At 40.9% G+C, this 13,601-nt stretch overlaps 1 protein-coding gene across 1 annotated transcript in view; it reads left to right on the forward strand.

Moving 5' to 3' along the window:
• The window catches only part of LOC143782383 (leukocyte elastase inhibitor-like), a 29,983-nt gene that overhangs the window by 14,641 nt on the left and 1,741 nt on the right, over positions 1 to 13,601 (forward strand). Inside the window, exons 4-6 of the mRNA XM_077269770.1 lie at positions 3,409 to 3,526; positions 8,943 to 9,085; positions 11,173 to 11,340. Coding sequence (XP_077125885.1) covers positions 3,409 to 3,526; positions 8,943 to 9,085; positions 11,173 to 11,340 — 429 coding nt within the window. The remainder of the gene's footprint in view (positions 1 to 3,408; positions 3,527 to 8,942; positions 9,086 to 11,172; positions 11,341 to 13,601) is intronic.

Consider the following 13,601-nt stretch of genomic DNA (forward strand, 5'->3'; position numbering starts at 1 on the left):
GAGACTGTACTATCCTCTACGGCCTTGAACAGCTGCAGGCTTGTGCATTTCTGAAACATGTTTTAACTTTCAACCATTATGTGAATTTATTTTATTTTATTTCACTGCTGAAAAGTCATCGTGACTATTACACTACACGTTTTGATGCCTACCGGGGTCTTTTTCAAGTGAAAAAAAAAAAACAGATGAAACATGCTGAATCAGAGGTATATCAATCCTGAAATGGGCTCCAAGTGGAACATAAATGCCCACTCAGGGATGGAAGCACAAATTCGAAAAAGAGGAAGAATATACAACCCCCGACCCATTCTTCTCCCTTTTTTTTAATTTGTGTTTCAAATCCTGAGTTTTGGCAATTCATATGCCATTTGGTGCCCGTTTCAGGATTTAAATACCTCTGTGTCAGTACGTTTTATCTGTCAGTTGCTTTCACTTGAAAAAGATGATGGTACGGCATCCAAATGTTTAGTATAGTAAATGAACCCTAATCTGCATTTTTTTTGCAGCAAGAGACTTCATGCCGGCCTCGCAGCCTATTTTTAAAGTGTTTTTACCCTAATTTGTGAAGTTTATGTTGGGTTTCTCCCCCAGCTATGAGGCACGTGCAGTTGGTACCTTCTAATCCTTGTAAGTCCTCACACAGAAGGCTCTCTTTCGCTGTCATTGTGTTTACAGGACTGTTGTAGATCAATAGATCATCAATAGTGAATTTATTTCTCTAATTAAGGACACGTGAATATAATCGTATCATAGGTTCATTTTGGGTGGAGTGGATATTTTCCGTTACTGCTCCAATGAAAGTAATTATATGTACACAAAACACTGAAGACAATCTGCCTCGGTAAGAAGAAGTATGGGGGGGGGGGTCGCTTTACTAAAGATGGATTTATTATGGACAGATATAGTTTTATATATCTTCCCCCAGTAGGCTCACGGCAGGCAGACCTATTCTATTTGAACTCTATGGTCACATTGCATAAAGGATGTGGTATGGAGTTGATGATCATAGCCGGTCACTATTATACGGAGACATTGATTCATGCTATCTGCCAATCTAACAGTCTGGAAGAATATATGCCCTGTGCCACACGTAAGGGTTATACTTTTTTTCCAGGAACACAAACATTTTTGGTTTATCTAATACTTGCGAATATGTGAAAATATGTGAAAATAATCACAGCTTGTGGCATGTCTGATCTTTTATTTTTGTGAGACGTTGTTCATCTCAGGCCCTGCATGAGTTTTAGCCACAAACATGAATTTTTAAGCATACCTAACAAAATTTTGCATTTTAATGGTAACCAGTGATGAGCGAGTGTACCCGTTGCTCGGGTTTTCCCAAGCGCGCTCAGGTGATCTCCGAGTATTTATGACTGCTCAGAGATTTAGTTTTCTTCACAGCGGCTGAATGATTTACAGCTACTAGCCAGCCTGAGTACATCTGGGAGTTGCCTGTTTGCTAGGGAATCCCCACATGTAAAGACAATGTAGCAAGTGTTGGTGGCATTTTTTGGAGTAAACACCTTCTGATAGGATGACCATTAATGCAGCATTGCATAAAGTCGCAAATGATTGTAAAGAGCTGAGTGTCATTTTCACACTGTTCCAAACATCTTTCAAAAAATATCAGGATATGGGAGTATGATAGAATTTTTTTCAAATTTTATGATTGAGGTTTTATATTTGTACTTCTCAGTATGACAATTGTCCTGGCAGTAAAATAGTGAATTACTGTGCTGTTTTTATTGTAGTATAGGGCTTGACAAAGAATACAATCGAGTTTGTGTAAGGTAACTCACTCACATACAGTTGAATAGCATCAAAAGATCAGTTCTGGGCATGAATAAGTAATGTCAATAGAAATTGCCTATTACAATATTCTCACTTTTGTATTATTACTATGCTTCACTACGGCAAACAATGAGCAATCTGAAAGGTGTTTGATATGGTCTGAAGCTGTACAATTGGATAAATAATTGTGGTGAGTGAGCTGGGGTGGGGTGGGGATGGGATTCAAACCTTCAATATGCCCCCCAAGTGAATACATAAAAAAGTAATGGTGGGAATTACTAGTATAAGAGGTCGATTTTTCATGTAGTTTTTGCTAGATTTTTCTTGTAAAACTACTTGAGAAGCTGACAAATTTGTATACAACTCAAACTTGCGCAAAAAAAATTGTGATCTTTGGTTTTTTTACACTAGTCCTTGCCAGCTCTGCCAACTTTTCAAAAAGGGGGAGGAATATGAGTGTGACAAATCATGGTCAAGGGTGACTAACAAATTAAAGACACAAAGGTGGCATAAATTACTATGGAATAGTGTCTGTCGGTAACGCATGGTGGATGAAACATGTGTCGAGTTATATGAATTTTGTGCATCTTACTCCAGTTCTCCATTCCCCTCAAGACTTAAGATCTGGGTCTAAATGCTGAAATCTAACTTTAAAGGGTTTTCCCCTGCCAGGATATCTTGGCATAGTTTGTTATAAAAAAAAATTGCACTGTACTCACAGTCCCCCGACGTTCCTCATGGTGTATAATGCCCCGTTGACATTGTGGCAGCCAATCAGTGGGCTAAGCAGCTCTGTGCTGGTCATTCACATTTCCAAAACTACCCGCTCATGCACACAGTGCTCCCAGAAACAGTGCCTCACAGATAATGTCTAGAATAAGAAGAAAGTGTCTATTGCTTGCTTGTCTGTGTTTCCATGATATGTCTTGGATATAGAGTACCCAAAGTAAAGAAATTTCTGTGTAGATCTCTATAATAAATTACAGGACAGGGAATGAGAACTGGGATGATATTATCCAATTTTACTTTTCTGTGAACCGTTTTTGATTTTTACAACAGAATCCCACAGGAGTTATGGTAATACTAGCTAAAATGCTTATTGAAAGCAAAAGGTATCATTATTGTAATGGAAAAACTGCAGCATCTTCACATAGAGATTACACGTGGCCACTAACCCAGTGTACTTATGGTCTATTTGTACAAAATGAGATATGTAAACCCTAGTAAAGATATGTGTATATTTATTAGTCATTCTGATAAAGGCCGCCATTCACATTAGATAGTGGCTCCCGACCCCCATATACATAGCACCCTCGCTCCTGTGCTCGCTATGAGAATGCTGCTGACAGACTTCTCTGGCACCAGTTTTTCTCAATCCAGAACAAAAGCATAAGCCGTTAAAATTGAACACTCTGGATCTATAGTCTGACAGGGAGATTCGGGATGCCTCGATACATATGATATTGTCAGCTGAGCCTGTCGATATCGACAGGTTTAGACAACGTTATTCGAATGCGTTTAGGGCCCTAACATTTATCTCTTCCCACAACATTCAACCCTGACCAACTCACGATGGCCAAACTTTATGTAAAACCTTAAATGTTATGTTTTTGGCAGGAATTTTTGGCATCTATTCGAAGTCTATACAAAGCTGAACTGGGCACTGTAGACTTTATATCTGCGTATGAAGCTGCTAGACAGGAAATCAATAAATGGGTTTCAGAACAGACAAAAGGTCAGTATTTTGTTAAACATGTGAAATTAATTTTGACAGGCAGGGGGGACGCATCAGCACATCAAAGGGGTTGACTCGTCTAACATAACAATACTGCAGTCACTCTATGTGACTGCATACTTGTGAATCCTCACAGTGTGCTGTAAGAATTCTCTGGTGTTAGTGCCAGTAATGGCCGTCAATCGTCCACAAGTATGTGATATACATACTCTCAGACAGAACTCATATAGACGGTTTCCAGAGTGCTCAGTTCTAGTGTATTTTGTAAGAAACAATCTAGTCAGGTTCTAGCCAGGAGTATGAATATCACGTTTGTGGTCATGTGACCGTTGTTCCCGGCACTGACACCTGAGTATCCTTACAGCACACAATGTGCGCTATGTGACGATTCACAAGTCTACAGTCACATAATGTGATTGCAGGCTTGTTGTTTTAGACCAAACAACCCCTTTAAGCCTTGAAGAAATACCTATTGGTCACTTTATCCACTCTACCTTGTTGGTACAGGGCAGTGCCTTATTTGCCTTAAAGGGAATCTGTCACCTGATTCATACTGACCAAACTATGTGCATCACGAGTCTGTAACTGGCTGCACAATTGCAGTCATGTATTATTCTTTGAAATGTTTGAGAGAAAATATACTTCTCAGACTCACTCAGTGCCTCTTTAAGTGACTGACAAACCTCTCACTATGGGAGAGACCTGTCAATCACCTGCAGAGGTGCTGGGAGAAGCTTCTTTAAAGCCTATTTTCTCTGAACCACCAGAGCATTTCAGAGAATAATATACCTGCATGTAATTGTGCAAACAGGCTCCGATGAAAAGCATTACTCAGGTGACAGGTTCGCTTTAAAATAAGAATTCCTTGGAACATTCCTTGCAGGAACATTCCTTAAAGTGAGCCCGTCAGATTTATCATGCTATACTATGCATGCTGGAGAGCAAAATGAGCTAAGCAGATTGTCACGTACGCACCTCTCAGAATGTGATGTGGAGTGCGCTGGCAATGGTCAATTTATCTCCTCTTACTCAATCTATCACTAAACAAGACTATAAAGTGAGCATAAATTGCACCCCGACACAGTCCACACACCTCAGTTACTTAACACACTGCCACCACTCATCAAACACACTGGGTGATGAGTCCCTGAAATATGTTACTGTTTGGCAAACAAAAAGGACACACACTCTCTGAAACACTATGGATTCTTTAGAACATACAAGGATCAAACTTATTAAAGATTTTTAAGCTTTAATATAAATATATGCAGTGCATACAATAAAATATATAAAAAGATAAAACTAAACTGACACAAATTTGCAAAACAGTTATAAAATAAAAAGGTGTATACATATTAGTCCTCAGATCAACCTAAAGACACATAGGTCGCACTCTGTATATATCACATCTACTCAGAACCAGTTAAGGAACAAGGAGTGTATATAAAATCAATAAAGTTTATTCTCAAAAATATAGGTATATCCATGAGTTATGGTTGTTTTTTGTAATGAACATATGGCCCTACCATGCAATATTTATTAATTAGATATTAAGGGATTTTGTGTGTCGGCATTTGTTGGTCTTCCAGTTTGGCTTGAGGCATCCATTATGTACTTGAACAATATTTTATGTATATTTTTGAAAATAAACGTTATTGATTTTATATAAACTCCTTGTTCCTTAATTGGTTCTGAGTAGATATAAAATAAAAAGGTAGAAATAACAGAAATTACTATTGTTCTTCTGTTTCCTTGGGGGAAGGAAACAGTGAATTATGAATCACAAGCAGCCTAGGACTCCCTCACATGTGAACAACTTCTTTTGTGCCACCCAGCTTTTTATAGTCCTGACCATAGGCTCATATTTCCATGATGATCTGGATTGGAATATTTAAAAATTGTTTTTTGCGATTGGACGGTGAGCTAAGGGCCTTGCATTTCAAATATCTTGTGTCTCCCCAACTGCTCTATACAGTAAATAGGAAATATTCTGCCTAGTTACAGACCATTCATTTCCCTTTGAAGCTCAGGGTCCAGGAGCTGAGGTGCCATGTTTGACACCTCCAGAAAAAGTCCCTTTGTGTTTGCAGTACTGGTATACCCTGGTCCACCCTTTGACAACTAAATGTAACTCTACTGCTGCTATATTTTCCCCTTTTTTATTATATATTTTCTTCTCACAGATTAAAAAATAGTTTTGTAGGAAAAGATTCAGCACTCTCGGCTCATGAATCCAGTGGGCTTTGCTTACACATGGAAGGTTGTCAATGATTGATTCGCTCCTATTGAATTTGTATGAGCCCAGTGTAAGCAAGGATTGAACATCCTACTGAATATTTTCCTTATAACGTAAATATTAGCACCTTTTGCTCGATAACATACTGTGATAGGACACCATGTTCAGTATGATGAATTTGCTTTAAAGATGCTGGTCCGTGGTATTCAAGGGACTCAAATCTGCTCTCACTCTATGTGACCGAAGACTTGTGAATCCTGGCTGCCTGCATAGTGTGGCTGTCAGGATTCTCCAATGCCAGCTCTCATTCATTTGAATACAATTATGAGATTTGCATACTTCCGGGCACATTTGGACAAGACCTGTCCAGTCTTGTGCAATTCACGGACCGGAGAATCCTAACAGTGCACATGTAACGGGCCAGGGATATAGTCATGGATGAGGGTGGCAGCAATAGCACACCCTGGCCCTCCATCACATAAACACAATGTCCCTTTTGTTGTGCACTTGGTGATTCACTTACTTGCACATCAGAGTCCTCTCTGGTCTGCTGGGGCTTTCTTCCTTTGAATATCACGCAATGACAGTCAGAGTCCATATACAGTTCTAACAAAACAGTTTTATTCTGTTCTTTACACAGCGTGTTCAGTTTAGTCACAAAGGCAGCACAAGATTCTCCACAGTGTGTAACGTTTCCTTTCCCTGTGCTGTCCCTCACTCCTCCAGGAATATAGCAGAGTCATACCATCACCTTCGGTACCACAGCTTCATGACTGGCCATTCCAATCTGCTTCAGGAATCCTCTGTCCGTTTCACACCAGACATTTGGGATCGTTCCCCCGAAGTTAGCCGCTACTATCCTGATGATGCCCTGTATACCGCCGCTACCAAGTGACCTTCAGCCATAGACCCTGGATGGCTGGGCTCCTTGCTTAAATGTTACGGGACTCAACTGACTCGTCCAGGCTCCCAGCCCCAACTAACTCAACTCAGGAAGCTCTCTCACTTACTCCCAGCTGGCACCTCCTAACTAAATCCTATAGGTCTATCTAATTTTCACTTACTCCATTCTCTTGTGCCCCCTCTAGTGGGCTATTCTGAATCCTATACTTTCCCTACTTTTAAACAATACAAAGAACATATGTCACGATGGGACTGGTGAGTAAACTGGGACCACCAGGGGCACCTTTCCTAGCCCTAGAACTAGGGGGCACCCTAACTCACCCTGTTCCCTGGGATACCTCAGATGGCAAGGATGCCGGGGCCTCTGCCCTTGCCCTGACTCCTAGCTGCAGCCCTGCATCTGTCCCCCTAGAGAGGCGCTACCGTGTACCGCAGTACACCAACCCAACAAACAGGGAAACCAAGGCAAGGGTAAAAGAAAACTCCACTCACCAAAATATACTCTCACAAATAACAGAGGTATTCAACAGGGTGTGAAGGAAGGGGGGAAGAAAATAAGACAGGTAAGGATGAGGAATTTCCAAGCGAACAAACCAAGCAACAGTTGTACAATAAACTCCTCCAGCTCTCCAAGCACCAGCTCTTCACTCTCCAGGTCTATCTAGCAAGTGCTATCTCAGACAAGGATCTGGCCAGAAGATCTAGCTTTTATAGGAGAGAGGAGTGGCTAACCGAGCACAGCTGAATGCAGGGATTTCCTCATAGCCAATTAACCCCTGTCCTGCTGAAAGAAAATAAACACATTTAATACACAGGAGAAGTGCTTCTTTTCAGCGGCGAAGCAGGAGCCATCAGATGTGCGAGCTTCTGGCTCTGGTCTGTCGCGGTAACTCCGTGACAATATATATACATTTGCAACACATTATACAGTATAGCAATATTATAATACACATACCACATAAAGGACATACAACATATAGCAGCATTATTGGACATATTACAAGTACCAGCTAGAAACACCAGTAGAAACACGAGCGAGGGGAGTGGGGCACAAACCAGTCCTTGTGCACCCCTTACACATACAATGAGGATTCATAAGTCTGCAGTCATATAGAGTGATTGCAGACTTGAGCCACATGCCTGGACAACCTCTTTAAGTACAGGTGCTTCTCACAAAATTATAATATCATCAAAAGGTTAATTTTTTTCAGTTAGTTTATTTCAGATTTTCCTTCCACTCAACATTCCATTAATATGCTAGGATACAGCACTTTGTGAACAGCCAGATTCTTTAGCAATGACCTTTTGCAGCTTATCCTACTTGTGGAATGTGTCAATGACTGACTTCTGGACATCTGTCAAGTCAGCAGTCTTCCCCATGATTGTGGAGTCTACTGAAACAGACTAAGGGACCTTTTTGAAGGCTTAGGAAGTCTTTGCAGGTTTTTTCTTTGTTAGTTATTCTAATTTACTGAGATAATGACTTTTGGGTTTTAATTGGCTGCAGTTATAATGATCAACATTAACAGAAATAAACACTTGAAATAGATCACTCTGTTTGTAATGACTCTATAAAATATATGAGTTTCACTTTTTGTATTGAAGAACTGAAATAAATTAACTTTTTGATGCTATTCTAATTTTGTGAGATGCACTTGTATTTATGGCAGATGGTTGCACATTCATGCTGGCAAACTCCACACTGTGTAGTGGCAGCTCTCAGGTACTGCAGTTCAGATAACATTAACTTGGTAGCTGAGCTGCAGCACCTGAGAATGATCACAGTTAATGGAGCTATGGTATTCCGACCTCCTCTTCTGTGAACTTTCTCAGCCAAAACTTTATCAGCTGAGCTGCTGTGGTTGTCTGGACCTTCAGAAATGTGATATTAATGTCCTATATCCTGAGTAACCCTCTTGACTTGTTATTTCTTCCACCTTTGAGCTAAAAAGATTGGTCACCACCAGACTACAATGACACAGCACAGAGATGTATACTGTTATCTCAGAGGATTGCCTGTAATAGATAGAGACGTAACTCAATGGATAAGATTTATTAGGTATGTTGGGTTTTCATCTGAAATTGTAAAATAAATATATGTCCTTTTACTGATACCAAGGTAAGATCTTGAAACACAAGTTTATAGAAAGTTGAATAGTTTTTCTTTGCACAACAAAGACATTTTGTTTGTAAGACTGGACAAACCTGTAAAGTACACTATAGAATTAAACAGTAACATCACATTTTGTTAGTTACATAATTTACTGTGTTTTACAGGAAAAATTCCAGAAGTACTATCTGAGGGAACAGTAGATGGAACTACCATATTAGTTTTGGTGAATGCCATATATTTTAAAGGTGATTGGGCTGAGAAGTTTAACCCAGAACAAACAAAAGAAGTACCTTTTAGATTAAACAAGGTAACCTTTTATTCCATCTTGAGAGCATCATTAAAGAAGTACTCCCATCAAAGTTTTTATCCTCTTAATATATTGCAGCCATCATATTATACAGCACTGGGTACTTACAATTGCTCATTTTACTTTTCTACCCAGTTCTTTTCTTTTCCACTAGGTCTATGACATCACATAATTAATAACTGATTAGTTGTATCCTTCTAAGCTCTATGTAGAAACAGGAGGTCAATTTTCTCTGTATGACTCATGAGTCATTGCAAAAGTCCCTGTCAGGGGGAGGAGGGAGCAGCTGGGTCAGGAGTTGAAGAGGGGAATGATTTATGCAGGGACAAGAGACTTCTCGTTTCTACATAGAAAAGAGAAAAGAGAATAATCAACTGTGTAGAAAGGCAAAATGAGCAATTGTAAGTGCACAGTGCTATATAATATGATGCCTGCAATATACTAAGAGAATAAAAACTCTAATGGAAAGAGTGCTTCTTTAGCAACGGTTTTCAGGGACTGTGTAACCAGATACTGTGCAAGTCCAACTGCAACATTATTCTCTACATGTGTAAAATGAAAAATGCTTATTTTTAGTGTAAATGTAACAATTTGCAGTTATTTACTACTATATTTGGTAAATCTGCAATGCTATATTTTTTTAACTAAAGAGCCACATCCACTGTAACCTCCTGTAATATTTGTAAAAAAAAAAGTCACCAGTCTTTTGCCACCACTAGGATGCCAATTTATAAGCACATGTGTGCTGAATATGAGAAGTGTATGGATCAGTTTCTCAGGAGTGTACTTGTGATGGAAGAAAACTGTGCAGTAGATATACCGTATTTTTCTGACCATAAGACGCACTTTTTTTCCTCCAAATTTGGGAGGAAAGTGTTGGTGCGTCTTATGGTAGGGATGTAGCATGTGGGGAGGGGGGCAGCAGTGAGTGGGATCGCACTGTTATCCCACTTCAGGAGGCAGAAAAATGTCCCCACTGCCGGGAATCAGCACCATGTGGTCCCGATGATTAAGTGCAGTGAATATTCATTAGCTACTCCCCACCCACCTATCAGCTGAGCGGTGAGCCGGGAGCAGCAAATGAATACTGCACTTAAGCAGGGACACACATGGTTTCCTCAGCGTTGATTCCTGCAGCAGCTGGGGAGATCCGTGTGTCCGGGGGAGGAGGAGGCAGCAGCAGCAGGGGCCAGGGGAGAGGAGATCGCTGCATACTTGCCTGGGCTGGAGCTGAGTGCTGTGCAGTGTGCACAAGGAGGACCTGTGATGATGTCAGAAGTGGGCAGGCTGGAGCATCACATGGCAGCACAGAGCCCTCCCTCTTCTTGACATCATCACAGGTCCTTCAGACTCCCCACTAGAATCTTCTGGCTTCCATTACCTGTGCTGTGGAAAGGCAACAAGAGGGAGGGCTCTGTGTGTGCAGCCATGGGATGCTTTTACCTCACCACAGGCTGGCTGCCACAGTTAAGAGGTTAGTCTTTCCAAAACATAATAAAGCACTCTGCCACTCCTTTAGTGAACTATAACTCCCAGCATGACATAGGATCTGCAGGACATGCTGGGAGTTATAGTTCTCCCATGGGATTTTAAAGCAGCACTCCAGTGTTATTTTGCAGTGCTGGAGTGGTGCTTTCAGTATAAGCCCTGTGCCCCAATTCTTATACTCACCCTCCAGCATCTTCATATAGTACTTCACAGACACCACACTGGTCCCGCAGCTTCCAACATAATAACATACTATTACATATAATAACACCACATATAATAGTATGTTATTAAATATTTTACCACATTTTTATGCTTCAAATATTTTTTTCCCTATTTTCCACCTCTAAAACCTGGGTGCGCCTTATAGTCCGGTGCGTCTTATAGTCCGAAAAATACGGTATCATGTACTATAGGTTTATCAAGTATAGTAACTACTCCTTTATCAAGTATAGTAAATACTCCAAATCATTAATACTACAGGTTTCTGAGAAACCGTGTAGTAGTGAGAAAACTTTGTTTACCCAAAATCACTGCAGATCCATATTTAAAAATAAGCTACAACATAATGTACCATACAAATATTTTCTTTTGTCCAGAATGAACAAAAACCTGTAAAGATGATGTATCAGATGAAACATCTGCCTTTTAACTACATCTCAGAACTCAGCTTTCGTGTACTGGAGCTCCCATATGTGGGAAATGAACTCAGTATGATTCTCCTATTGCCAGACAATATTGAAGACGAGACAACTGGCTTACAAAAGGTAGGTTTACTTCATCATAGTGAGACAGAATATCAATCTTTTTTTTTATCATTTTCATATGGGGAAAAACCCTAAAATACTTAAGGGATACCAAGCTCCTCTTCAATTATTTGTGGACAACTAAACCAAAAATCATAGACAGTCCAACCCTCCTACCAGTACTAGCCCCATACATTATGCTCCCAATGCGAGCATTGATTGATAAAAAGTATCAACCACTGAGGACTCTCAATTCTAAATATTTTTCTATCTACTTCTTCCGCATCTACTCCCCCTACATCCTCCAAATGGCCATCATATATCGACCTCCAGGCCCGACCACTGCCTTTATTGACCAATTCTCCACCTGGCTCCTTCACTTTCTGTCTGCTGACATTCCCACCATCATCAAGGGTGACTTCAACATCCCCATTGACACCCACCAGTCAGCAGCCTTCAAACTCCTGTCCCTTCATCTTTTGGACTTACTCAGTGGTCGTCCTCAGCCACCCACACAGACGGACATACATTAGACCTGGTCTTCACCCGTCTCTGCTCCCTATCTTACTTCACAACCTCCCCTTTCCGTCTATCTGACCACCATTTGCTCACTTTCTCATCCCTGTCCTCCTCACCTGTCACCCATGTCCAGCAACATGCACACCCCCGCAGAAACCTCGCACACCTTGACACCCACACACTCTCTGACTCTATCCTACCACTGGCATCCATATCCTCAATCCACGACACAGACACTGCCACTGCTTTCTACAATGCCACTCTTGCATCAGCTATTGACATGGTCTCCCCTGTCATGCATAGCAGAGTGCGACAAATCAATAGACAACCCTGGCACAATAACATCACTAAAAAGCTTCGGCAAGTATCCAGAATTGCAGAATGGCATTGGAAGAAAACGCATTCGCAAGGTGATTTCACTGCACTCAAACAAGCAACACTCACATTCAAATCAGCTCTCACCTCTGCTAAACAGGCCTATTTTACATCCCTCGTATCTTCTTTATCCCACAACCCCAAACAGTTGTTCAACACTTTTAACTCCCTCCTCCGCCCACCACTGCCCCCTCCGAGTTCCCTAATCGTTGCCGAGGAGTTTGCCATGCACTTCAAAAATAAGATCAACCAAACAAGGCAAGTCTTTGTTGTCAAGCCACCACAACCCCTTTGTTTACCAGACCAATACCCTAACCCCATAACTTCCCTCTCCAAAATTACTGAAGGGGAGCTTGCTCATCTTCTCTCCAAATCACACCTCACCACTTGTGCTCTTGACCCCATCCCATCCCACCTGCTCCCCAACCTCACCACCACACTAATCCCATTCCTAACCCATCTCTTCAACCTATCACTAACTTCTGGTACCTTCCCCTCTGCTTTCAAACATGCCACAATCACACCTATCCTCAAAAAGCCATCCCGTGATCCAAAGTGCTATGTCCAGCTATTGCCCAATATCTTTGCTCCCATTTGCTTCCAAACTCCTTGAGCAGCACGTCCATGCTGAACTTTCCTCACACTTTGCATCTAACTCTCTCTTCGACAACCTACAATCTGGCTTCCGTTCCCACCATTCCACTGAGACTGCCCTGACCAAAATTACTAACGACTTACCTACAGCCAAAGCTAACAGACAATTCTCTATACTCCTCCTTCTAGACCTGTCCCCTGCATTTGACACAGTTGACCACTGCCTTGCCTAAAATTTTTATGAATATGCATGATATTTTGTGTTTCAGTGTACCCCGAGTTTCAAGACTAATTGTTCATTAGACAAAATTCGGAAAACAGTGAAACACAATCTGAGTACGTACCATGATGTCCGGACAGGTTACGGGTCTACTGACCTGATCTCAATAGCCTCATATATAACGGGGAAAATAAGTATTTGATACACTGCCGATTTTGCAAGTTTTCCCATCCACAAAGAATGGAAAAGTCTGTAATTTTAATTGTAGGTACACTTCAACTGTAAGAGACAGAATCTAAAAAAAATATCCAGAAAATCACATTATATGATTTTTAAATAATTAATTTTCTTTTCATTGCATGAAATAAGTATTTGATACAATAGAAAAAGAGAACTTAATATTTGGTACAGAAACCTTTGTTTGCAATTACAGAGGTTAGACGTTTTCTGTAGTTCTGGACCAAGTTTGCACACACTGCAGCAGGGATTTTGGCCCACTCCTCCATGCAGATCTCCAGATCTTTCAGGTTTCAGGTCTGTCACTGGGCAACATTGAGTTTCAGTTTCCTCCAAA

The sequence above is a fragment of the Ranitomeya variabilis genome, chromosome 6 (genome assembly GCF_051348905.1).
Source record: "Ranitomeya variabilis isolate aRanVar5 chromosome 6, aRanVar5.hap1, whole genome shotgun sequence".
Lineage (NCBI taxonomy): Eukaryota > Metazoa > Chordata > Amphibia > Anura > Dendrobatidae > Ranitomeya > Ranitomeya variabilis.